The 26343-nt window shown below is 43.9% G+C and overlaps 1 protein-coding gene across 4 annotated transcripts in view; it reads right to left on the reverse strand.

Moving 5' to 3' along the window:
- Positions 1-321: 321 nt before the first annotated feature.
- TMEM272 (transmembrane protein 272) overlaps positions 322-26343 on the reverse strand; it is a 245142-nt gene continuing 219120 nt past the window's right edge. For 2 of the 4 annotated variants that reach the window (XM_069640601.1, XM_069640600.1), the window contains exon 5: positions 533-2795. In XM_069640601.1, the coding sequence (XP_069496702.1) occupies positions 2433-2795 (363 nt within the window). In that variant the 3' untranslated portion in view covers positions 533-2432. Of the gene's footprint in view, positions 2796-22850; positions 23033-26343 lie in introns of all 4 variants that reach the window. The other 2 variants (XM_069640603.1, XM_069640602.1) reach the window with 2 other exon arrangements.

Here is a 26343-nt window from a genome sequence, read left to right on the forward strand (position 1 = left end):
GAAGCTTCTCAAGACCCTCCTATTCTCTTCCTCCTTCCTTCTCTCCCTCCCTTGCTAGACACCACCAGCCACTGAGACTGGGCGCCTGCGTCCCTTATGAGCCGTACTGGCCAGGCCCTTCTTCGACCAGTCATCCCCTGTGCCCTTTTACCAGCACTTGCCCTCTGCACCCTTCCCTGACTAGCCTACTGAGTCTGGTCCTCACCTGTCTCTGCACTAGTTGACTCCTACCCCTGCTTCCTGGGCCCCCCTCAGCACTTGCCCAGCCCCTGCGGACCCCTCTCTCCTGCACTTCTACCTCTACCCCTCTCCCTTTCCCATCCCTTTACCACGATTTGCCCCCTCCCTCTGCACATCTGTTACTGCCCTTGCACAATCCAAATGTTACAAGCCCTAGTAGGACCGTTATTTTTAATTTCCCCCCTGTCTCTCCACGGCCTCCCTCTTTTGTCTTGTGGGGCCTGGAAACACTTTTTGCTGTATAGGCGCTATACAAAAGTTCAATAAGTAAATAAAATATCACTGGGGTGGGGGCCATCACTGCTAAAAGCAGGCTTTGTACATGCTGAGCTCACTATTGTTTTCCAAATGCTCTTCTTACATTTTCATAGAAAAAAAAGACATTTCCAAACTCAAAAATGCTGCTTAAACTTGCATTCACTAGTTTTCTCTGAAATGTGTATCTTTTTTGTTGGACTATCACAGACATACCCTGTAATGTTTGTGCCCCTGCCTTTGGGTTTTATTACAGGTTACATTAATAAAGATGTGATATGCTTGTCAAACTGCGTAATCACAAATACATGCTTCTGTTGTGCTGACAGCACTAATTAGGAAATTAAACTGTGGGTTCATGTGTGTCAACTTTTGATTTTCACTACAAGGGCAGAAATACCTCCGCCTCAGCTACTAGTTCAACCCATGCTCTGGACAAACACATTTTATAGCACTTGTTTTTTTTATAAGGAATGGTAAAAAGTCATAGGATTAACAACCAGTTTTTAATACATAACATCTCAGCAATGGTCTCTGAACCTGATGAGCTACCCTGGTAACCCTCTACTGTAGAGCGTGCTTATGGACCCCTTAATGACTAAAAATCACTGCATTACCAAATGTATTTTGTATGCACCACTGCCAGGGAAGTGATTTCAAGTGGAATTGATGTAGTGTGGAGTTTGGAAAGAAGCAGCATGAAAGAAATTGCCCCATTTTTAACCTTTTATTTTTAACATTTCTTTTGAGCGGAGTTCAAATGCCAACTTCGTCCCTTGGAACTCGGCCCCCTTCGCCAAACTCTGGCCCCACCCTGACCCTTGTGGGTTCCCCCTTTACATTGTTTCCATTTCCACCACTGACTGAAAGTAGCCCATACAGCCAGTCAGTCACTCTATTGCAGTCTTTCCTCTTAGGATGTCTCTTTATTCTGACCTCTCCCGTCACTGCTTTTGAATCCCTTTTCTGCTTGCCCTGTATCCGAGTGCTATAGACTGTGAAATTAAACTAGACACAGACACGCCTACATTTTCAACATTCATATATTTGTTTTATGCAAAGGTCACAGACGCTGAATCTGATCAAATCAATTGCGAAATTAAAATGAATTCTGGTGGTTAACAAAAATTGCCTGTCTTTCAGAAGCAAAGGAAGGGAAGGACGGTGGGAGAGGGTGAAGCGGAGGGGTGCAGGGTGCTATCAGCGTGGTGGAGAACATTCATGGCAATCTGTATTTTATTCTGCTGTTAACAGGGTCGGGCTGCTACTATAATTTAAAAAATAAGAGCTTTTGTGATGTCTGTGCACTAAGCCAAACAAAATAAGGCTTTTTTTTAAACACATTTGTAGGTATAAAAGCGGGCATGCTATCAACATTTCCATCACAACGACTGTTGTGTTGAGGGTTTTCCTAGCAAACCTATTTATAGATATTCCCTCTCCATGTTGTACAAATGTGAACTCCTACTATGCCAGCATTTTATCTTTTAGAAAATACTCTTCTGTTTGTTCTTTCCTAGCTATGCGAGCTGCATTTCCAGCATGCTCTCCTTAATGAATGTTTCAATACTGTAGGACAAGGCTTTTAATAGGAAACATCACAGAGATGCTCCGACTAGTGTAGATTAACAATGCATTCACAGTTTTGGGCCATGATCATGACATTAAAATAAGAATGTCAGGGTTCTCTCATGATTTCCACTTAGATAACACTTTCGGTAACAATGCACAAAAGCATCACCCACATGAAAGGTTTTATCTTCACTGTGCTCCTCTTAATGGTCCCCTTTTATTTCTGCAATATAATTTTTTTCTTTCTTCTGCTGCAGCCTTTTTTTATTTGGACAGGCTGCATTTCTCACCAATTTACAGCTGTGTAGCTCTTTTTGTGTCCTGGATCTTTCACATTAATGAATATCACAGTTTACAAGTTGCTCCTAGTGATCGTCGTCAATGCCCCTCTGCCTGGAAATCCAGTAAATGCAGCAGCTGCAAAAGACCACCATGAACAGTATGATGTGGCTAAGGACAAGCACCGCGGTAGCGAAAATGTAGAGGGTCTTGTTGCAGTAATCCTGGGGCTGGTGGAACGGAGGGAGAAAGTTGGGCATGTAGACAGAAAACACCCAGTAGTTTCCCAGGATGAACCAGGTGAAGAGGAAGAGGCTGAGGATCACATGCACGTAGTACTTGTGAGCGTTCACTCTCCAGGGGAAGTCATCATCGTCGTCGTCATCAATCATGACGGACTTTGAGAGCAGCTGTCTCATTTTTGTGGATTCGTAGAGTAGTAGGGTAACCTAGACATGACAAAATAAGGACATAGAAGGGTTAACTGCAAGGAGACTCTACAAGGAATATAAAGACACTTAGATGTGGCAAGAATTTGTTCATGTGCAATAACCTTTGGTCATCCTTTTCATTTTTTATAAATCTTTATTGAATTTACAGAACATAGTCTACAAACCAAGTATTGTACATTTGAGGAAGAAAAAACTTGAACCAATGTATCTAAAACAAAAGTAGTCTTCCTCTGCCGTGTACCTGTTGCTGTGTTGGACACAGCAAGACGTACATTCACACAGGAATGGGGGTTGTTCAGTGGCAAATGGCACAGGCACCCACATCGTCTTCTCACTCAAATCTCTACCCCTGAGCCTTCTACATATCTATCCATCTATCTATCTATCTATCTATCTATCTATCTATCTATCTATCTATCTATCTATCTATCTATCTAACTATCTAGGTTCTTGTAATACGCCACTAACCAAAGGCCTCAGGGCGCACACAGGAGAAAGAAGAGACAGACGACAAATAACACAAAAGAGAGAAATGGATTGAGAAGGAAAAAAAGCATAAGAACACAAAAGAAAGACAGTATTCATCCAGTAATCCACCAGCAAAAGACCGATGTAAAATACATACAGTCGGAATACTAGAACAAATACTCAGATCGCATAAGAAAGAAAATAATTAACCTTGACCTATATCAAACAATAAGGTTTTTAGTTTTCTCTTAAAAATGCTCAGAGAACTGCTGTCCGCAAGATATTTAGGCATAGAATTCCATAGAGCAGGAGCCCAGAAATCAAAGCCTGTACCCCCAAATCTCTTCAAAGTGGGCTGCGGTTGAACTAGATTAGTGTTGTTACTAGAGCGTAATAAACGACCAACCGGTTTCTTTTTTATCCTAGCAGCGAGGTATGATGGAGCTTAGCAATACAGGCATTTATACACAATCGTCAGCCCTTTGTGATGTAACCCTGTTGAACTGGCAGCCAGTGCAGGCTGCGCCTTGCCTCAGAAACATTCATATTGCGCTTAAGTCCCATCACAGCTCGTACGGCACTATTCTGAATCACCTGCAGCGTCTTGAGGTTGGCCTGAGAGGTACCAATCAAAAGAAAATTACAGTAGTCCAGTTTACAATTCACAATCGCAGCTGCGATCAGTGCAAGATTATCTTTGGACAAATATGGGCGTATCTGCCATAAGAGCTGGATATAGTACTGGCAAGAGGATTTTAGATAACTAGTCTGTCGATTAAAGGACAGTTGAGGGTCAAAAAATACCCCTAAGGTTTTTACAGATTTCGATATATGAATAACGTGTTGACCAATCAAAAAGTTATCATATTTTATATCCAATTTCTTTAACCTCGGCTGAGTGCCCAAAATCAGCAACTCAGTTTTGGCGTTGTTAAGGGCCAAAGAGTTTAACGCCATCACTTCTGAATTTCAGAAAAGATGTGATTAGTGTGCTCTAGGTCTTTTTGTTACTCACCAGTGAGTTTAATAACAATCTTCCTGTCGTCAGCATAATTGGCTAAATAAATGCCCATAGGTGACAGAAGAACACAGAGAAGACGTGAGTAGATATTAAAGAGTAAAGGTGAAAGACATGAACCCTGCGGCACGCCACAAAGTAATATAGATGCAATGGAGTGAGCATTGTCCTTGGTCACTTTCATGTTTTGTGGACCTAGAAAAGATTTAAACCATGCTGATGCTTTTGTGGAACATTTGCCAATTTGAGGTCTTAAAGCAGCAGCAAAACTGTATTGCCTTCATCGATAAGACCCGTGATACATGATTTCAAATCCAACAGTGCAGTCTCGGTCCCATAGTTAGGTCAGAAACCGGACTGTTGGGTAGCTAATGTATCGTGCTCATCGACGAAGGCTTGATATTGGCAATAGGCAATTTTATCCAGAATTTTCAGTATAAAAGGGACATTTGTAATAGGGCGATAATTCCCTGCTTCAGCAGGATCTAGGTTTTCCTTCTTAAGCAAGGGAGTGACCCAGGCCTCCTTTATATTCTCGGGACATATGACTCCTGAAAAGATCGATTTACAAACATGGCGATCCATGGAGCAAGGGTTTGAATATGTTCTTTAAATAGAGTAGCTGTAAAAACTTCCCCTCTGCAAGAAGTGGGTTTAAGTATAGAAACTATATCAATAACTTCTTCTGTAGAAACTATATTCAGAATCCATGTAATATAGTTCTCAGGTCAGGCCAGTCTGAGAATGTCTTCCAGATCTTCTCAAAATTATGTTCTTAATTGCTTTTCTGACATGGCATTGTTACATGTTTCTTCCAATATAGGTTATGTAATTTTTTTTACACTGTACCAGATCACCACCATAGTAGTCTTAGAACATTTAGGCTTGTATGGCATATTGTCTCCCTGCTAGATGTTAAACATCATAAAGCTGTTACCCACAACACAGTCTTGTTGATATTACAGTCTCCAGTGCCCCCACCCCACTGTCCACTGTCTACATGGCAGGATACACACACATGCACATTTCCACTCCTCCATAGGTGACTCGCAGGGCAGGGCCTCACTTGAAAAGAGTATTGGTTCCCTCCATGGAGTCTCACTACCCTCCTTCCCTCAATGGAACAACAACACCACTACTGGCACCTAAACCTTTTCAAACCAATAGTTCTCTCTAAGACCTTCCCTCTCCTCTTGCTGAATCCATTCAGGAGAGCTTCTTTGATTTCAACTCAGCACTTGTGTTCCTTTTGCAATTCAATGTCATGCTCAATCATGCCGAATTACATGAAACCCTGACTACCCCCTCCCTCGTCCTCAACTTCTATATATTTTGCATCCCCCCCAGCTAACCACCCCTTTTCTACCTGACTTTTGACTATATCTCTCCTCCCAAAACAGCACCAAACTTAGGTGGCCAACTCTAGCTGTACCTATTTTCACCTGAGACTGCCAAAGAAACTGACCTGCCTCCTGTTTAAAACCTTTACCTACCTGCACCTAGCTTCATTCTTTAACATATATCTTGCCCCGGGGGTCTTCCTCGCCTTCTTCAAGTGACCACTATCCTACCCATTCACAAGAAACAAACAGCTGACACCAATAGCCCTGCTAGCTATCACCCTGTCTACATTTTCCGCACTACTTCAAGGTTCTCAAATATTTTGTCATCAACTGTATCAGCCCTCTCTGCATAATCTTTGTGAGCTCTGTGTGAGACTCTGAGAGTCTCTGGTTCTCTCCAGTTCGGATTCTGCAGTAGGCACTCCACAGAAACAGCAGTCACATGCATCTAACTTCCTACCCAGTGCTCAACACTTACACCTCTCATCCATCCTCATCCTTCTGGACTTCTATGCTACCACTGACATGGTCAAGGACCCTACCATCCTCCTGACTCTCTCTTGTCTGGGTTAGGAGGACTCTGCCCACTCTGCTTCCAATAGGTGTCCCTCACCCTCAAAGACCATTCCTTTGCCCCCTCAAATTCACACCATACACTCCCTATCTTAGCAAACTCTGATCCTCAGTGGTTTGCTCATATGTACTTTTTGATGATGATACTCACATGTATTCCTCCTTTACCAATGAACTTTCCTCTCTCTGCCATTCATCATTGGATGGCGCAGTCTCTTTTGTGTCCTCGGCTGAAGGGAGGAATTTCCTGAGGACGAGTCATTAGTGCAGTTTGTTGTACGTGAGAAAAAGGGCATGAGAAAGAAACACAGGTGACAGCATAGGGTGTGACTGCCTTTAATCCCTCGCGCCAGCGAACTACTGAGCGTGGTACAATCTTGTGCTCATTTGGTAGTGTGACGAGCAGAGCCCGTCCTCTGAAATTAACTGTGTCCTGCCCGGACATGACAACTTCTCCGTTAGGCAAAAGATTCCATCACTCACAGTTTTTGTTCTCTTTCTCCATTCATTCAATCAGTCTTACTGGTCTCTTGATACATTGCGTTGGCCTCCCAGATGGCTTGGCCTCTGCCGCTTCTGGGTTTTCACTCCCTGTGGAACTTTCACGTTCTGCTTCTACCTCTTTTTCCTCCTGGCTCTCTTCTTCTCTTTCCTTATACAGTTTGAAATGAGACACATTTTGGGTGATGACCCGCCTGGGGGGACAGGTGGTTACCATCGACCGCTTGACACGAGAGTCAACCATGTGATTGGGATCAAGCATGGAATCTGATTTCTGTTCTTGTCTCTGGAACACAAGAACCTTATCTCCTGCTTGAAATGCTGAACATTTTGCAATCCGCCATGCGCCTGCATTGCTCTTCATCTTTTGTTTTTTACAAGCGTCCGTAGTTAAAAGTGCTTCATTGTCTCTGTCGGGAAAACTCGCCACATGAGGAAGCCTTGTCTTTACCTTCAGCCCAAAAAGCAGTTCCGAGGAACATCTCCCTGTCGTCCCATGAGGAGAGTTTCTGTAATCAGGAAGCATGTTGCACGCCGCCTGATTCAGCAACATAGAGCAGCTCGTTTTGTTGAAGTACCTTCTTCAGACTTTCCATGAATTTGTCTACCATACCATTGGCCTAAGGCCCTACTGGGGTATTTATTTTTGCTGTATCCCCATATACTGAATGAAACGTGCAAACTCCAAACTGCTGAATGGTGGGCTGTTATCCGACTTTAGTACCTCTGGAATGCTCCAGAAGGCTGAGAACATGTTGTCCAGTTCAGGAATGACTGTGCCAGCTGACGTAGACGAGATCATTCGCACTAGAGGGAATTGAGAGTACTCGTTTATCACAACCAATCAGTATTTCCCTTCCCCAAAGGATACAAAGAAAACAACAGCTAGATGAGTCCAAGGTGAGGCAGGCTTGGCAGACATTTGGAGGGGTTCTGGATTGTTGACTTTGGCAGTGCTCTGGCACAAATGACATCTCTGGACCATGCTTTCTACCATTGCAGATATGCCAGGAAACCACATGATGTGTCAGTTTTGATGCTTGGTGGCTACCATCCCTCGATGAACTTCATGAGCAAGGTCCACAACCTGTTGTCGTAGCTCGGTGGGTATGACGGCTCAATGAACTCACATGATGTGCCCTTGAGCAGTTACCAACAGTTAATTTCTTACTTGTTTGAACGCCTGCAACTCCTGTGTGAGAGCTCCTCCACTTCCAGCATCTTCGACCCCAATCTCTCTCCATCATCTGGATTAAATTAGTTCTTGAATATTCCTTAATATGCGGTCCCTTTTACTTTGTTCATGGACAATTTCCATTGTGAGTGGGTTTGGGGGCCCTTGCTGAATGAGAACGTTCACATAATCTTCTGCTATTGACATTGAGGTTGACTCATATGACACTGGGTGTTGTGACATGAAGTCAGAAGGATCGTATTCTTTTCTTGGCTTTTACATAATTCTGAAGGTAAATTCTGCAACATCAACCCCCATGGTTCAGTCCTCGGTGGCATCTTGTACTGAGGGTTTCCGTAGATAGCCATGAGGGCCTAATAGTCCGTGACTATAGTGAACGGTTTCCCAAAGAGGAACATTTGAAAATGTTTGCAGGCCCAGACAACTGCAAGCCCTTCCTTTTCAGGCTGGGAGTATCGTCTTTCCACCTCAGATTGTTTCTTGCTGGCTAATGCGATTATTGACCTGGGCGTTTCGTGTCTTGGGTTTTGCTGAGCCAGGATGGCACCCAGTCCCATCAAACTGGCGCCAACTGTTAGCTCAGTGCATTTTGTGGGGTAAAAATATGCCATGTGCTCAGCTGACACCATATCCATCTTTATTTTCTCAAAAGTTTCCTGGCACTCATGAGACTATGACCGGCATTAGCCCTTCCGCCGAACTCCCCGGCGCTATTAGCGCCGGATCACGAGTTCGGCGGTAATGTAATTCCCCATTGAGCCCATTCGGGAATGCCCCATTCCCCATTGGGCTCAATAGGGAAAATTCGCGCTCTTACCGCCGGCGGATTTCCCGCCGGCGGTAATAGCGCACATTTTCGGTGGATTTCCCCCCAGCTAAGAGCTGGGGCGAAATCCGCCAAAGTCTTGTTTTGGCGGACCCTTAAATCCGGCGGTATTAGCGCTACCGCCGAATTTAAGGGTTACCGCCAAAGTCGTGATGAGACCCTGAATCATGTAAGCACAGTCACTTTGACTTTGTTCTCTGGAAAGCGGGGGTCAGGGAGATTGTCTTGTGATTTGTCTCACATAGCTTACCAAATCTCTTCTTGCGGATCTGTCTCTTCTTGGGGTTGACCCACGCATGTCGGTTTCTTGGCTGGTAGGCCTGAAAATTCTTCCTTGCATTCTACTGGGTAAAAAGTTACAGATGGTTGCCATGTGATTTTCCCTGCCACAGTTGGTGCACTTGCAGCCGAAAGCGGAGCATCTCAAACCTTCTTCGTGAGGGAATGGCATACTGCACTGGTAGCATCTTCCTATTGAGGAGTATCTTCTCGACGGGTGGCTGGCAATATGTCGGCTCTATCTCCATGCGTCACTTGATAAACTTGCTCCTTGTTGCAGGTGTTTTGTTTGCTTTGATTTGCGAAGCTTGAGCTTCTGCTCTGGCTTCTGTTCGTGCCATCTGCAGTATGATCGCCAGAGGGAGAGGTTGACGGTGCATTTCCTTTCGGAACGAGAATGACAGGCAACCTCCAATAATCCTCAACCTTATTGCCTCTTCATTTGTGAATTTATGGAAGTTGCAATGAGCCACCAACTTGCTAAATTGAGTCGCAAGAGCGTCCATGGATTCTTCCAGTGGTTGACAAGTCATATTGACGTTGTGCCGTTCGTGGTCCACGTTTCATTGGGGGTCAAAATAGGCCCTCAGCGCTTCCTTGAGCTCTACTTATGCCTCTACTTCATCTGGTGGGAAAGTGGGTATTAGATCTTCCACCTCATCTCTTACCAGGTTTTTTAGTAGTCTACTGGCAAATTTGTAGGGCGCGTTCTCATCATGGGCTGCCACGTAGTTCTCAAATCGTAGAAGCCAGCGCTCCCAGCGCAGTTCACAGGCATGCTGATCAACCATGTGAAACGCTACTGGCCAACTATGTCAAACACTACTGGCCTGCAGAACCCAGCTGCACTGGGCGCATCTACTCTAGTCTGCTCAGCATCTGACATGACTGATATGTTTAGGATATTTTTCCTCTGTGAAAGATAGTGAGCTAAAGAATCTGGGTAAGGGTCTCATAACTAGGACTAATGTCTGGCAGAGGGACTCCCAGGAGCCCCCTTGTTAATTTCCAATATTTAAGTAACTTTGGTTCTCACCCTAAATTACTAGGGGAATCAAGATGTGGACCCCTTGCTCACTATTCTTAGAGAGGCACAGCTCCACCCTACTGATGAGGTCCAACCAGACCGAAACACGTGTCTGGGGTTGCTGTTGGTACTCTTGTTCAGAGGAGAATTGCCTAGCATTTCAGTGCTGGACTGCCCCAGGACAAAGACGGATAGTCTACAGGAGGAGCCAAAAGTCTCTACCGGAAATCCCACCCCGGTCCTACCAATATGTTGGGAACCAGAAATAGTGACAAGGGCGACACCTGTAATGATGCCGCTAACACAAGCAGCCTTTGACGCAAAGTATCCACTAAGGAAGCCATTTTGTATGTATGCACGAAGAGCTGATAACCTTCTGGGAAAGATCCATGAAGAACGAGAGAAAATGAATGAAAGAGCAGACTGGTAACGTCATATGACGTAATGTGACAAGGGGAGAGGAGATGGCAGTGGAAAACATTAAGAGAACCTATAGAACCTGATGACAAAGTAAAGAAATCAAGTAACTTGTTACGTGCGAAAATGAAGAGTACATGTGTTAAGAGCACGGAAGAAAAATCAAGCCATTTTACAATTGTACAGAGCCAGTAACGCAAGTAGATTAAGTGATCATAAGAAGCTAGCTTTACGTAGTACATACGTTGCAGGCGGTGCCACCAAGGTATATGTGAAGCATAAGAAACAACCAGGTATATAGAGGCAAAAGAAATCTGGATGTTCCACGTCATGTTTTAGCAAACTGGGATTCCATGGACAGAAAGCCTAAACGTGTGTCGCAGTTGATAAACAATAGCTAAGAAGCAGAGAGAGTCAAGGAGGCTTGGCTGGCCAAGTGACAAGAAAGGCCAAGGCAGCCGAGAACCAGTTGTCTATTCAAAGGATACAATTAATGAAAGATAGGAGACAAGTTTCTGCAAAGGTGCAGCCGGAGGACAATGCGTGCCAAGTTGTATTAGTTTTAATACCATCTAACATTAAATTGAAACTCGAAACATGGTCTCTAGACATGTGACCAAGATGAGAATAGACTCAAGCAGATGACGTTGAGGCAAGCAGATACGAGTATACCCATACTCCCTAATATTCTCAGGATTTGTGAAGACTACAAGGCCATGTTCAAAGGCTAATTGACTGCTAGAGAGTAAGAGCGATGATGGATGTTAGGCTAATTGGGTGGGAATCTATTGTCAAGACCAGCCCACCAGCTCATGCACTGCTAGCGAGTGGAATATTCCAGAAGGGTACAAGCATGCCAACCAATTATAAGGAGCCATGTAGTAAAGAGCCCTATAGTTTGAGAACCAATGGATCGTTGTGTAATTTGTGATGATGTAGATGATTGCACTAGAGGAGGGCTTAGATGCACACCTGACAGAGGCCCAATCACAACTTTAACCCCCATAGAAAGAGTATGTAGATGTTCTGCGTTACCCTATCACAACCCCCATACGTTTGTACACTTTGCCACGTAGTATGACTTCAGTGATGATCAGTTTTTAGTATATAAGGAATGTTTTTTAGAAATGCTTTGAGATCTTGCTGTGTAACATCTGATGATGCTCGTTGTACTCCCTGTTTTAGATAATTGTTATTAAACCAGCCTACACCTTGCCAAATTCTTGAGTCAACCTTATTATTGATGTTTGAGGAATTTCTGCATACCCATCCTTCCCATAAGAGCACCACCTCATCCTAAAGAGCCCCCCCTCATCTGGGTTCAAGTGGTAGCGAGTCGGAAGGTTGGAAATAAAAGGTCTGTCGATTTAGTACACTCGAGACCTTTGGATTATCCGACACCCTCAGACATTCAGCTGGCAGGATGCGAAGTTTCCTGTGGAGAACTGCCGACCTAGTCAAACTTGCAAGTAAAGAAGATACAAGTGGGACGGGTCCCTCTTTGACGAAATCCCTCCTGGTTTCCACAGGTGCAAAGCGGACTGAAGGTGAAAGTGGCCGTATTGCGGAAGGGGAGACGATACCGAGGGCCTACAGCTGAAAAGCGAATGGTGAGTAAACCAAGAAACTGGCATTAGTGTGGGGGGGAAGGGGAAATGTAATAGTGGGAAGTAACGGTGGGTTCTTTTAGTGTGTGACGGAGGAACGTCAGAAAATATATGATAAATGATATGGTGAGTCGTATAGCGCCTGAAAGCTCAGTAGTCCTCATTTAAGAAACACAGAAGAAATCAAGTCAAAATCCAAGGGGATAATATAGGCGACACACAGATAGATCTGTGAAAGTACTTTATTTAAACTCCCATCGCAGTATTTTATGAGCTAAGTGGACTTAGGTGTCATGACGTGCATGCAAAGTCAACTGTTTGTTTGTGAATGTTATGTTTTTAAGAAGTATTGGGAAGAAGCAGCAGAGATAGGCTGTGTTGTATAGAGACAAAAGGCCATTATTCATATTAGGTCATTGTCGGCGCCAATCAAAGAATATGTTGATCATAGAGTAGATTGAAATTATTGAGACATTGAGGTTTTGAGCGGCAAGTGTGGAGCATGCTCATATTTGATTATTATTCTGGTACGTGTTGTCTGTGTAAACCTTGGTAAGTATAGACAGTCAATTGGGCTTGTCAAAATGGGAGAAGATACACCACTGATGCATATGTGCAAAACACTGCTCAAACACATGTCCAAGATCAAACAGTATAGTGCAGAATCGGTGAAAGGCACAGCAGATATAATTTTCATGCCGTGGCCACAAGAGGGATCACTGTCGAAAGCAGTTTTGCAACACATGACCACATATCTGCATGCAGCATTCACAGGGAAGAAGTTAGAGAAAAGATTAGCTATTTTAGAGCTCACGAAAATGTTCCAGGAGGAGCGAGAGGATCTGCCCCCTGAAGAATGTATGCTTAACAAGAGCAAGGAGTAGGGTGTTGAGTCTTTTGCTCCGTCGGAAATAAACAGCGATAATAGAGAAGATGTAGAGCTGTATCTATTAAAGGTGCTGAAAGCGGCAACAGGGTATACTAATCCGATATATGAACCACCTGCGTTTAGCAGTGGTGATAGTTCAGAAGACAGTAAGAGAAAGGAGGAAATCTTTAAAACCTTGCAGAACAAGGAAGAGAAAGGTGAACGATCGAACTTGACCAAGCCATCCCCTCACGTAGTCAGATCATCGCATGATTCATTTTAAGATACAGACAGTGGGAAGATCAAAACCAGCCGTGAACCCTAGTATCTGCATGTTAAAACGAAATTGGCCAAGAATTGACCCGGCTTCTATTTTCTCTAAAGTGGCACAGTACTACGCCAAGGCCTCCTTGGAACTGGCTCCTTTACCATTGGATATATCTAGATTAGTCAGTGTTATGGAGACTGTAGCAGATGAGTTAGCGCCCTATCGGATGATGACGAACTGCCCCTCAGGCTGCACCTTGGTATACACCTGTATTACGTACAGTACGTTTAGAAACACGACAGTCAGAACGTAAATGGAGAAAGAATTATGATGACTCTAGGCACAACATCCTTAAACACCAACGATCATTATATCATAAATCTCTGAAAGAGGATAAATCGTTATATTTAGCTGACACTATTGAATCAGCAATTAATGTTCCAAAGAAACTCTTTGAGGTAATAAAACATCTAACCAAACCCAAGGTCAATACGGAGAGGGTTAATTCACAGATTATGTGCAACAAACTTTCTGGTTTCTTTATTAATAGAATTGAAACCATCAGAAGGGATATTATGGATAGCTTAGATAAGGATCAAGGCATTGGCATGAATTTAGATAGCAAGGTTCCACCATCCCCAACTGTATCTGACATGGCTACTTGCATTTCAGTTTTTAATCCAACAGCTAAAGAAGCAGAAAGTAAGATAGTAGTTCATCTTAAATCCGCTTCGCTGCTCGATACAATTCCTTTGCATTAATTAAAACAGGCACCTCATGATTTTTTTGAGATTCTGGCTCAAGCGATTAATTCATCTTTAATTTCGGGTCAAATACCTAGGAAACTAAAAGAGGCGTTAGTAATTCCTGTATTAAAAAAACCCTCTCTGGATGTCTCGATTTTGTCGTACTATCGCCCCATATTGCTGCTTTCCTTCCTTATGAAGTTCCTGGAAACTGTAGTCACTCCTCAATTGAGAGTCTATCTGGAAGAACAAAAGATCCTAGACAGTTGCCAGATGGGATTTCAGCCTATGATGGTCACAGAATCGGTTCTTGCATCAGTGCTCGACGATCTTACCATGATCAGAGACGAGGGTGGCACGGCAGACCTTATTTTATTAGACCTGTCGGCCGCCTTTGATACTATTGATCATGGGATTATGGTATCCAGAATGAAGGAAGCAGGGTTGTCTGTCGCGGTCTTAGACTGGTTTCAGGAGTTTCCGGTTTCTCGTTTTCAAATAGTTTCACTTTCACCCTACCGCTCATCCTTGGTGGCGGTTACTTGCTGGGTACCTCAGTGGTCAGCAGTGTCTCCTTTGCTTTTTAACCTTTATATCCATCCTCTATTGGCTATCATCCGCCTATTTGGCTTTAAGGTGTTCTCCTATGTGGATGACACCCACATTTTCTTCAGGCTGCAGCCTGACCAGCCAGAAATTGAGGAAAACCTCAGAAATTGTTTGGAAGCAATCCGGAGATGGATGGAGGTAAACTGGCTTAAATTAAATGATGGGAAAACCGAGATATTGGTTATTGGCCCAGCAGAGGCAGCTAGTGACTGGACCTCAGCGTTCTGGCCAGATTAATTGGATCCACTTCCTGAGCCAGTAAAAATGGTGCGGAACTTGGGCATTAATATATTACAGTCCTTGTCTCCAGAAGCGCAAGTGAATGCTGTATGTGGCCAGGGTTTCGCCAAACTCAAGCAATTAAAGAAAATTCTTCCCCTCGTACCTGAGAAGTTTCATGCTAAGATTGTGACAGCAGGCATCAACGGTAGTATTGATTACTACAATGCGCTCTATTTGGCTCAGCCATCTTATCTCCTCCATTGCTTGCAAGTGCTGCAAAACACAGCAGTGCGTCTGGCGAAACATGTCCCTTCTGGAAGAGGAGTAACCAGGGTGTGGCAATCATTAAACTGGTTGCCTGTTGAAGCAAGGATCAAGTTCAAGTCATTTTGCATGATTCATCGTGCCCAAAATGGCAAAGGAGGCCTAGCCATTCAAGAGAAACTTCATAGTTATAATCCTAGTCGAACTTTAAGATCCACAAATACTTCTCTTTTGTGTGTGCCTAGGCCCAAGCTATGGAACTCTCTGCCCGTACATTTAAGAAATAATGATGACTTTGCATCATTCAGGAAGGAGCACAAGACCTTTCTTTTTATATAGGGGGTTTCCTTCCTTTCTGGCATCTCTGTTCTCTTCGTTCCCTCTGTGTAAGAGCAATGATGCCTTTGGAAAAAGCGCGCTCTAGAAGAAACAAATTGATTGATTGATTGAGAGATAGACCGAGAGATCAAGTGATGGAAAGGAGAGGAGGATAAAGCTGACGAGATAACACTTGTACAGAACGAATGGATGGGTGGACAGATATTGCTTAAACTTAATGGGAAAAGCATCGAGGAAGTAAGGCAAGGGGAACATCAAGCCAAGCAAGATAAAAAAGACAGGGAACGGGAAAGGTTGACGGAAGATGAGAACAAAAAAAAGAATAGACAACGGCAAGAACAGATGTATCAGGAAGAGCAGCAAAGAAAGAAAGAGAGGGCTGAGGAACTACGAAAGCATGATAACAGGCAAAGAGCCCTTGAGGAACAAAATAGGTTGGAAAGGAAGAGGGAAGAGGAAGAAGAACAGAAATTGTGAGACAAAAGAATGCAAAGATGAAGAGATGAGGAAGTGCATAGGGCAAATGAAAGAAGAGAATGGAAATGAAAAGAGGATGAAAGAGTTAGATGGTAAGCGAAGAAACAAAGAGAGTTAGATGAAGAAATGGAGCGAAAAAGGAGACAGAGGGCACGTGACATTGATTGTATTCAGAAAGAGCTCATGGAACCGAGTCCGGTAATACCGTGGAGCCACATAGAGAAGTTCCTCCCGTCACAGGAAGCAACGACAGAGCCACTTAGAATAAATTTAGAGGAGTTTCTTCCATTAAAAGAAGCAATGCCTGGATCATCTAGAATAGACCTGGAGGGGAATCTGAAGATAGAAAGTATTGGAGATAGGATCAATAAGGTCTATCAAGACACAAGGGCAAAGGGCAAACTGGGAAGTAGGGGAAAGGAAGATCGATTTATAATTGTCCAATAACTTGGCAAGAAAGGAAGCCCGTTTAGTTTCAAGCACAGAACTTGGTCCTTGGACAGGTTAACTTTGAATAAGAATGACAGGGATGAAAGCCATACTAGTTTGGGGCTCGATATGTCAGACGAGGAAAGGGATGCCTTCCGAGGGGAAGAAGGACAATGCGCATGTGGGCCAGAAGGATACATGCTGTGAGATAAGGAAGTTTGATGGTCAGATCAAGAACAATTTAGAGACAGAACGCCAGAAATAGTTTTATTTCCGGAGCACCGCAAAGGACGAGCGCATAGTGAGAGAGGAGAATCGCCACCATATGTGAGTAGGCTGAGGTCATTGCCCGGTAGAAGGTGATGTGGAACCATTGTCTCTACTATGCTACTATGGATAGGCAGATAATGGGAACAGATGGCAGATCTGGGTATACGCAGTTCCCCCAATTGGAGAAAGGAGGGGCTAGGCCACAGTATATCCCATGGCCGCAGATGGATAAGGATAATTTCAGGTGTAAACCCCCTAGTTTAACGGCGGACGCAGGAAAATGGATTTATGAATTATAGAAAATGACAGGCGGATATACTCTAGTTATAGGGGACATTAAAGGTCTCCTAGCAGCCATTCTTGGGGAAAGGGCTGCCGATATTTGGATATGAGCAGGATACTCGTGTGTCACGGCACAGAACACAGCGCATGATGGAGCGCCAGTTAATAACTGTAGAGCAGATTTTTGGAGAGCTCTGAGATTACAGTATCCTGATGCCTCAGATATGGGTGCTATTATGGCACGTAAGATGCAACCAGACGAAGATCCTCTTTTTTACATTAAATCCATTCAGGAACAGTGGTTTTAGGAAACCCGTGAGCCTTGGGGAAAGTCAGTGGTGGTATTTTACCACATTCTATGCCAGGGACTGCCAGAGCAAGTTCAGAGGCAGCTCAAGAAATCAGTGGGTATGGAAGCAAAGCTATGGGCGGAGATACAGTTGATGATTGTGCATCACTGTCAGCTTCTACAAGAGAAGAATAAAAAACAGGAGGAAGTTAGAAAGCATGAAGAAGTTCAATTAGTTCAGAAAATACTGTCAAAATACTCTCTAGAAGGAGCGGTTCTAACAAGCGAAGATGGGTTGGGAATGCAGCAACCTATAGGTGCATCACAGGCGAATAATCAACATCAGATGGACTAAGGAGGATGTGGGTTCATGCAGAGAGGCCAGATGGGCTTCAGAGGAAGAGGTGGTTTTCATGTACAGAATGATAATCAGAAGACTCAGGGTATGTATAGAATGGGCAATTCCCAAGAGGGGGGACAGCCTACCCTCCGGCGTATAGTCCACAAGTTAGAAATGGGTTTGCACAAGATCAGACTGTGTTTCAGCAGCAAGTGCTGCAAATACAACAGGCACAGCAAGTGCAGCATGCACCATTGAGTCCGCCGAAAGGGCAGTCACAGCACGCAACCATGTAACTACAACAGAACACAAACACGGGACAATTAATGACACCTAGAGTGGGAGGTGCTACTGTAATGAATGGGAATCCCATTCAGGGGTAATGGGATGTGCATATATCCTCAATAGGACAGCTCACAGGGTGACTTGAGGTGTTCAGTACTATCGATAACACGAGACCCCCAAGAGGAACCGAGGGTTGATGTATCAATAGGAGGCAAATACTTTTCTTTTTTAGTAGACACAGATGCAATTCGCTCATGCATTTTTCTCAATCACGCTGCATAAAGGCTCTCAAGATCTGATGTCATTTACCTTCCGTCAGACAAAACTGAAAAGCACTCATTTACCTTTGGGGTACTGTGAGTCCCCATAGATTTTTAATAGAGTCCTGCAGATGGACCTAGGCAATGTTGTATTGAAAGGGAAAAGTGTTGTCCTGTAATACATAGATGATATTTTAATTTGCAGCATGGCAGAAGACGAGTCCAGGGAAGGCTCAATACAGTTAATGTTCATATTGGCAGAAAAGGGATACAAGGTAGACAGAGAGAAATTTCAGTACTGTCAAAAGGAAGTATTGTACATAGGTCAGTTAATTTCGCATGAGGGAAAAAAGGTTACACCTGAAAGAGCTGAGGCTATTATGAAGACGGCAAAACCGCACACAATAAAGCAGATGAAGCAGTTTTTGATTATAGTTCATATACGAGACCACTTCTGTGGGCTTTTACAAAGGTACACATAAACTGGAGGAAGGGTTTGATAAGTTAAATGCAATTTGCTTTGCACCAGTTTTAGGAATTCCCAATTATTCTGAAGAGTTCTACCTGTTTTCGCACATTAATGGGACAGTTATGACAGAAGTACTTACACAGAGAACTACTCTGGGATATAAACCTCTAGCATATTATAGTGGGATTCTAGATCCAGTTATGAGAGGACAGGGAGGTGCTACTGTAATGAATGGGAATCCCATACTCTGGGATATAAACCTCTGGCATATTATAGTGGGATTCTAGATCCAGGTATGATAGGACACTTTCCTTGCGAACAGTCATTGGCTGCATCCACGTTCGCCATTGTGAACGCTACAAATATAGTGATGGGATGTTCTTTGACGTTATTCATTGAGCATGCCTTGTTTGCAATTCTGGAAAAACCTAAGGGCACATTGACGCACCAGAGAGCTTCTGCATATGAAGTAGTCATATCGAATCCTGCAATAAAGATAGTCAGATGCAGGATAGTGAACCCTGTCATATTTGTAGCTGAGCCCATGGCAGAAGGTGAGCAAGTGCATGATTGTGCTAGCTATGGAGAAGCTTATGACGACTTACTGCGTGTAAGTGAAAACGCGCTGTCAGAAGGAGATATTCTCTTTATTGATGGCTCTTTGAAAATCAATCAAAATAATGGAGAAAGACGGACTGGGTCAGCTGTAGTGAGATACAGGGAAAACTGAGAACTTGAAGCAGTGGCAAGCCTAAGGCTGCCATCACAATTTTCAACACAAGCTGCAGAATTGGTGGTGCTTATTATCGTGCTTGAGAAGTACGTAGGAGAGGAAGTGATGGTGTACAGTGACTCCACCTATGTGACATCGACTGTGCATGCAGGGTTAGCACGTTGGAAAAGGAGGGGTTACCTCTGAGCGGACGGCACTGCAGTGCAACACGCAGTATTATTGGAAGGCTCATTAAAGCACTACAGCTCTCAGCAGCCATTGCAAATGCACAGCACATACTAAGAGAACTGACTTTATTTCATGCAGGAACGAAGCAGCAGACTTAGAGGCCAAGAGGGTTGCAGATTCCTCAGATATTTCAAGTTTCGATACCACTAATGTGAAGAGGGGGGTGTCTATATCTATGATAATGCAAGAAGGATTGAATCATTTACCAAAAAACACAGTTGATCAAAATACAGGAAAATGCTCTACAGGATGAGAAGGAGCTATGGGAAAGGAGGGGGTGTTCTTTATCACCCACCGAAGCCTTATGGCGGCAAGATAGCACTGGAAAGCCAGTGATGCCAGTAGCCTTACTGAAGGTAACGCTAGAACAGCTGCACTACCCTGCGCATGTAACTAGGGAAAGTCTGGCTGCAACTATTGCAAAAGACTGGTTCGTACCAAACCTGGTAGAACATGTTGCATTTTACGCAGTAAATTGCATCGTATGTCAAAGGTTTACTGCTGGGCATACACTGCGAACGATCCAGGGAGTGATCCCCAGACCGAATGGTCCTTTTCTGCATTTACATATTGATTATGTTGATATACTGCAGATATGTAGTGGATACAGGTATATGATAGTGGTAGTGTGCACTTTATCGAGATGGATTGAAGGTGGTCCATGCACACATCCTGATGCTACTTGGGCTGCGAACATTTTAGTTTGAGAAGTATTTCCTAGATGGGAATATGTGAAGTTTTGAGGTCCGACAATGGTCCACATTTTGTGAATTAACTGTTTGAACAGATAAGTTTGCTGTTCAATATTAAACATGCATTTTCTTCTGCTTATCAGCCGCAAGCAAATGGCATATGTGAGAGACTCAATTGTCTGCTCAAAGACAGAATAGCTAAATTAAAGTTAACCCTGAAGAAGGGATGGCTGTACTGCCTACCCTTGGTATTATATGCATTAAGGAATCAGCCTGGGTCAGACCATCGCCTCACACCTCATGAGCTGGTAACAGGGAGGCATATGAGAACACCTCTAACTCCTCCATCGAGGATTAGAGGTGATGCACAGAAGACAGCAGAAAATGTTAGGAAATGAGATAAATGACTACTATTTTACATGTATGACCGCTAGTATCTCTGTCATTTCAGATCAACACAGCAGCAAGGGGTGGCGGTCTCAATATGCAAACAAAAAATGTGCAGCAATCAGACTATCAGAACTTCTTTGTAGACTATACATTGGAGATTTGGTCCTAATCCGCAATTTCATAAGGAAGTGTTACAAGCCCAGTTTTGTTGGTCCATTTGTAGTTGAGAATATCACCCCTTCAGCAGAAAAGGTCCCAGAAAGGCACACCTGGAAACATTTGAGTGATGTCAAGCCATATGCTTGAGAGACTGACACGCCCCTACCCATCGAATCGGAAGCAAGCCAACCTGAAGTAGTTCAGCACGTGCAGACTCTATCAATGGCGAGGAAGAAGGACGCAGAAGGTGCTGACTGAATAAATGCAAGTTTGCATTTGGACTGTGGCTTCTGTCGAACACTGCTTATAGATATCATAGCAGGTGTGAAACCCCGATTGCTTGAGCCACAGAGATCTTTTGAAATATTTGGACTTTAGAGAAGTATTGGGTCCTGAAAAAGGATGCCAGATCTTGAATTTCTTTTTGATGATTGGAAGAGGCAGCAGTTCCCCAATTCCTTTCTTACTGAGTTCTTGTTTGGTCATCCTCATGGTGTTGTCTGATGTCAACACTCATCGGCTCGTTTTGGTTGTTTTTCTCTTCATCTTGCGAGCATATCCTGCACTGGTGGGGAGAACTGCTGATATTTGTGTTTTTCTGCAAGATCCTAAAAATGGTCCAATCGTAAGGAGATTGTTCTCAGCCATAATTGAGCAAATCCTGCAGCTTCCTGAGCATCTGATAAACTTGCCTGATTAAAACCATGTTTTACTTCCTTAAAAGTAATTCACTGGCAAGATGTGGAGTATTGATAGTAATAATGTAGCAGACAACTAGAGAGCACAGCGACATATTAGGAATCACCGCTGGTGGGGTCTAATGTACTGGTGTATAATATATGCATGTACCATATTCATTATTGTTTTTCTGTTTCCCATGATACACACTGTTTATTATGTTGGTCCAAGGAGAGCAGCAGTTCCTTTGTCCCTCCCCACACAAAGGACAGTTGCAGACATAACTGTTTCACTAAGCCCAATACCCTATGTGATTATTCCTACACCCGTGACACATGTAGAGTTACCGATCCCACTGACGAAGGTCCCTATGATTCCCCCAGTAGGAAGGATGGGTACTGATATATTTCATGAGTTACTTGCACGTACTCCACTTGCAAGAAAGAGGCCCAAGAGAGGAGTAAGAGAAGATGATGAGTTCAATAATTATCTCGACATTACAGCACATTTGGGGAATAACATGTGGTATCAGTACATGAACGAAGTAGGCAAAAGAACTTCTGAGGAGAGTTGCTATGTTTGTGCTCTCCTACCCTATGCATTGGGGAACTCTAAGATATTTATAGCTATTGCAATAGATGTCCAGACAGCTCATTACCTGACTCAACTTGCACTCTACCATACAAGAGGTCAATTCCAGGGTCGAACAGCATCTTTGATATGGGTTACAGAATGGTCAACGGCAGATGAAGACGTTTATGTTCAAGATATAAAGACAAGAGCAAGAGCACACACAACGAATCATGTGATAAGATATCAACAGCTTGGAATGAAGGGAGCAGGAATCAGATGGGAAGTAAACAGGAAGCTCAATTGCTAAGGAAAAATGGAAGAAATACGAAGTTGCAAAGAAAGAGGCCAGATGCACGTTTGGGAAACAGTACTTCCACCAAATGGCTGGGAAGAAAGCGTGGTTATATGCAGAGCAGTGGCAGTAACTGGACATCGCAAACCGGTTATAGATCGTGTGGAGGAAGGATGCAAACCACTATGGCTGAAGCTTGCCAAGCTGGCTACCAGTCATTTGGTCGACAACGAAATGGTCGAATGACCATTTGGTCGACACCAAATGGTCGAAATCGAAATGGTTGAATTTTTTTAAAAAATTTTTTTACATTTTATTTTTGTGGGGGGTTCCCCCCTACCCCCCCTTTTTATATATACATTTTTTTTAACCAAACAAAACAAAATATATATATATAAATAAATACAAAAAAAATTTCGACCATTTTTTTTTCAACCATTTGGTTTCGACCAAATGGTCATTCGATCTTTTTTTTTCGACCAAATGAGCGAACACCTGCCAAGCTACTAACCTGGGTTGAAGACAGAGGAGGCCCAATACAGATAGTGCCTGTGGCAAATGCAGAACTGTGTTTCAGAAACAATGGCACAAGAAAAGTTGGCAAGAATCAACAGTGCAGTCGAATCTTCGACATACCTGGAATGAAGGATGGGACAGTAGTGATAATGGACCACTACTGGGCCTGTGGATCCAGTGCTTACATGAAGCTACCCAGAGATTGGGGTGGATTATGTTCTATGGTGCTTATCCATGTTCCAGCATTAGTGATTCCGAAAAGTGACCTGAACATTGGAGGATTTCCCATGGTCGATGCTCATCTAAGAAATAAGAGATCACTTGAAGTTATTAAACGAATGAAGAGGGAGAATTACTTATCAGCAAAGTCAATAGAAGTGTTTGACTCCATTCCGTATGAACACAGGTTGTTCAGTAAAACATCCTCAATATTCACAATTATCTTTATGCTAGGGATCCAGACGATGGATAATACCAAATGGTTACAGATAACCAGATGGGAGCTTCTGCAGACGATCAATACTACTATAAAGGGATTCAACACAATCAAAGAAGAGCTCAGAGCCATAAGACTAATGACACTCGAGAACAGATATGTCCTAGACAAGATCACAGCTATGGATGGAGGTGTTTGTGCCAAAATCGGAGAATCATGTTGCACATTCATACCTTCTAATGATGACGAGAATGGGCCTTTGACAGAGGCCATATCGATGCTGACAAGCTTACACGTCAAGATAGATCAAAGTCTTCTAGAAGGAGACAGATGTCAGAGGAGTGTTTGACAGCAGAGCGAGTGCTCAGGGTGGCTAAGTTAAGCTGGTTACTACCTTTGAAAGGTTTCCGAGCGGGGGTTCAGGGGTGTGGTACTCCCATCGGTGGTGGTGGAGAGGTGAGAGGTGAGGAGGAAGGAGTGGCAGGAGAAGGGAGGACATTTATGAGAGAGGGCAAGCACCGGTGGAGAAAGAGAAGAATAGGTTGAGTACCTTGGGCCATCATAGTGTCATTGTGATAGATTAATGATGCACCCAGAGGATGAGAAGTATGCCAGGAGTACTTTCCATCTAGTGCCACCATTAATGGGTGAGGAGGTGAAAGGGGAAAGAGTGGAGACCAAATGGGGGGTCCATAGGTCATGAAAAGGGACCGAGAAGAGGATGTCGATAATAGTTAGCCTGGAAATGGCATTGATGTATGTGTCAGCAATAGGTAGGCCTGGATTAGAGTCCGAGAGTGCTTTTTTCTGCTTTTTTCTTTCAGACTTCATGAGAGAGGTAGGATTAGTTATAGAATAGCAGTTAGACTAGATCAGAGAGCTAGTGCTATGGGAGTATTGGAGTGGAGAGGGAGAGAGATAAACAGGGGCACTGCACAGTGCACAGGAACTCACCAAGTGGCCTAGTAGCCAGGCAATCACATGGAAGACAATCAGTGCATAGATTTAAAAGCACACCTTAACTTCGAATTTCCCCAAAAGCACTAAATACAGCACACAATGGAGGATGCACAGATTTAAAAGCACACCTAAATTCGAATTTCCCAAAAAGCACTAAATATAGCACAAAATTGAGGATTTAGAAGCACACCTAAATTCGAGTTTCCCAAAAAGCACTAGATAAGCACCCAATGGCACACTTAGATGGATTCCTCAATGTGGCCTGCGTCACATCTAGATAGAACTGCAAATGTTAGCATGTGCACACATAGAGGGAATTCCTAAGCTCAGCCTGCGTCGCATCTAGATAGAATTGTAAATGTTAGCATAAGGCACACTTAGATGGAATCCTCAACCTAGCCAGCGTTGCATCGAGATAGAAATGTAATTCAATGATTGATATACGACCCTCCTGCCAAGCCTGGACCAAGCGTGCAATCAGGAATCAATAACCAACCAACTAACAATTTCACTCCTCTGCATACACCTCTCAAACTCGAACCAAACACAACCACAAGCCTTAAACGCAGCAAACCGCACAAACTTCACTACACTGCAACAACAAAACAAACCGCACATAGACTTGCACAACAGCACACGACGACACCGACCGTAAAACACCCCAAGCTCAGCCAATGGACCCACCGGGCTGAGGCTGCCAACAGCACATCACTTCCATCTTGCACTTTTCCTGCCCACTCACCCCCGCCCCTCACTTTTTACAGAGCCGCCAGAGCGCCAGGGGACCACTCCGGTGGTGATGGTGCACGGTACAAATATCCTTTAAAATTAACATTAACATACACAGATTTAAAAGAACACTTAAGGAATTTTGAGTAAGGCACCAACACGCAGTAGCAAGCAAGCAATATGTGAGTTTGAGGCAGATACCGATATCAAGTGGGCAAAAAGTTACAGTTTGCAGATAGGCTAGAGGGGAAGGGAGGCAAGATTCAGCAGCAACCAGGCAGAGGGTTGTAGTCCAGGACAAGGCGAGCCGGGGTGCTTACCAGTGCAATGTACAAGTAGTTTTTTCATGGTCCCCAGATGCAGGTGTAACTGTACGTGAGCAGCATGGGGTGTGAGAAAGTTGCAGGAGTAGCTGCATGGAGGGGGGCTCTTACACGTACTTTCTTACATCTACTGTGATGGATTCCAGGGTTAGCCTCTTGACCATCCTCAAAATTCGCTGTATCACTCCAATCACTCAATAATGACTTTCTTCTCTGCACTCAGCCTTAGCAGATGGACTACTGCTTCAGAATCCTCATGGAAATCCTCTGTGACTCATTTGCCCCTCTTAAAGCACACTCTACAGCATCCCACAATGCTCCCTCCACACCTGCTCCCTGTCTCCATGCCGGGTGGCTCTCCATGCCGAATTCTTTCTCTTCAGGTTCCTAGCCCGTCCTCTCTTGCTATCTCCTGCTATTCCTGCGGGGTGCTGTAAAAGACCAAGCCCTCCTCAACCTCACCACTCCACGCCCACCTTACACCGCCTCACACCTCTGCTCTTTCACACTCCTGGCTTCCCTCCATTGGAACATTTTGCCTGCAGAGCTCCATTGTACCCCCACATTACTCAGCTCCAATTCTGCAAAAAACGACACCACCTATTTCTTTAACATGCCCTTGGGTTGCACAATGGTGTCTCTCCTACTCCTGATTCCCGCCTTTCACTTATCCATCAACAGTCAACCATTGTTCTACTTGTTATTATTATTATTATTATTATTATTATTATTAAGGTGTTCATTCTGTGCTGATTTAGCTTTGAGAAGCAACAGAGTGCTTTACAAATCATAGGGGAAAATACGTGGCAAGGGAAGCAGATTGTAATGGTTCAATACAAGGCAGTGGGTAGTTAACAACAGGAGAGGGCGAGGGTGGTAAATTTGGCAGCAAGGGATATACAAGTAATCAGGGGAGGAAGAAGGGGCAGCAGATCACCCAGTCTCAGGTTAGGTGGGGAGTGGAGGGTGTGTGGTGTTAGGGATGAGCCATTCCTTGAAGAGGAGGGTATTGAGCTCATTGCTGAAATGTAGAAGTGAGGTGGTGAGTCTGGTGTGGATGGGGCAGAGGTTCCAGAGTCTGAGGCAAAGACAGAGATAACCTGTTGAAATAAAGCAGAATCCTCAGGCTCATCAGGTAGGTCTCCAGTAAGATTGATTTATTCAG

Source organism: Ambystoma mexicanum, chromosome 7q (assembly GCF_040938575.1).
Source record: "Ambystoma mexicanum isolate Mex_15411 chromosome 7q, UKY_AmexF1_1, whole genome shotgun sequence".
NCBI classification, from domain to species: domain Eukaryota; kingdom Metazoa; phylum Chordata; class Amphibia; order Caudata; family Ambystomatidae; genus Ambystoma; species Ambystoma mexicanum.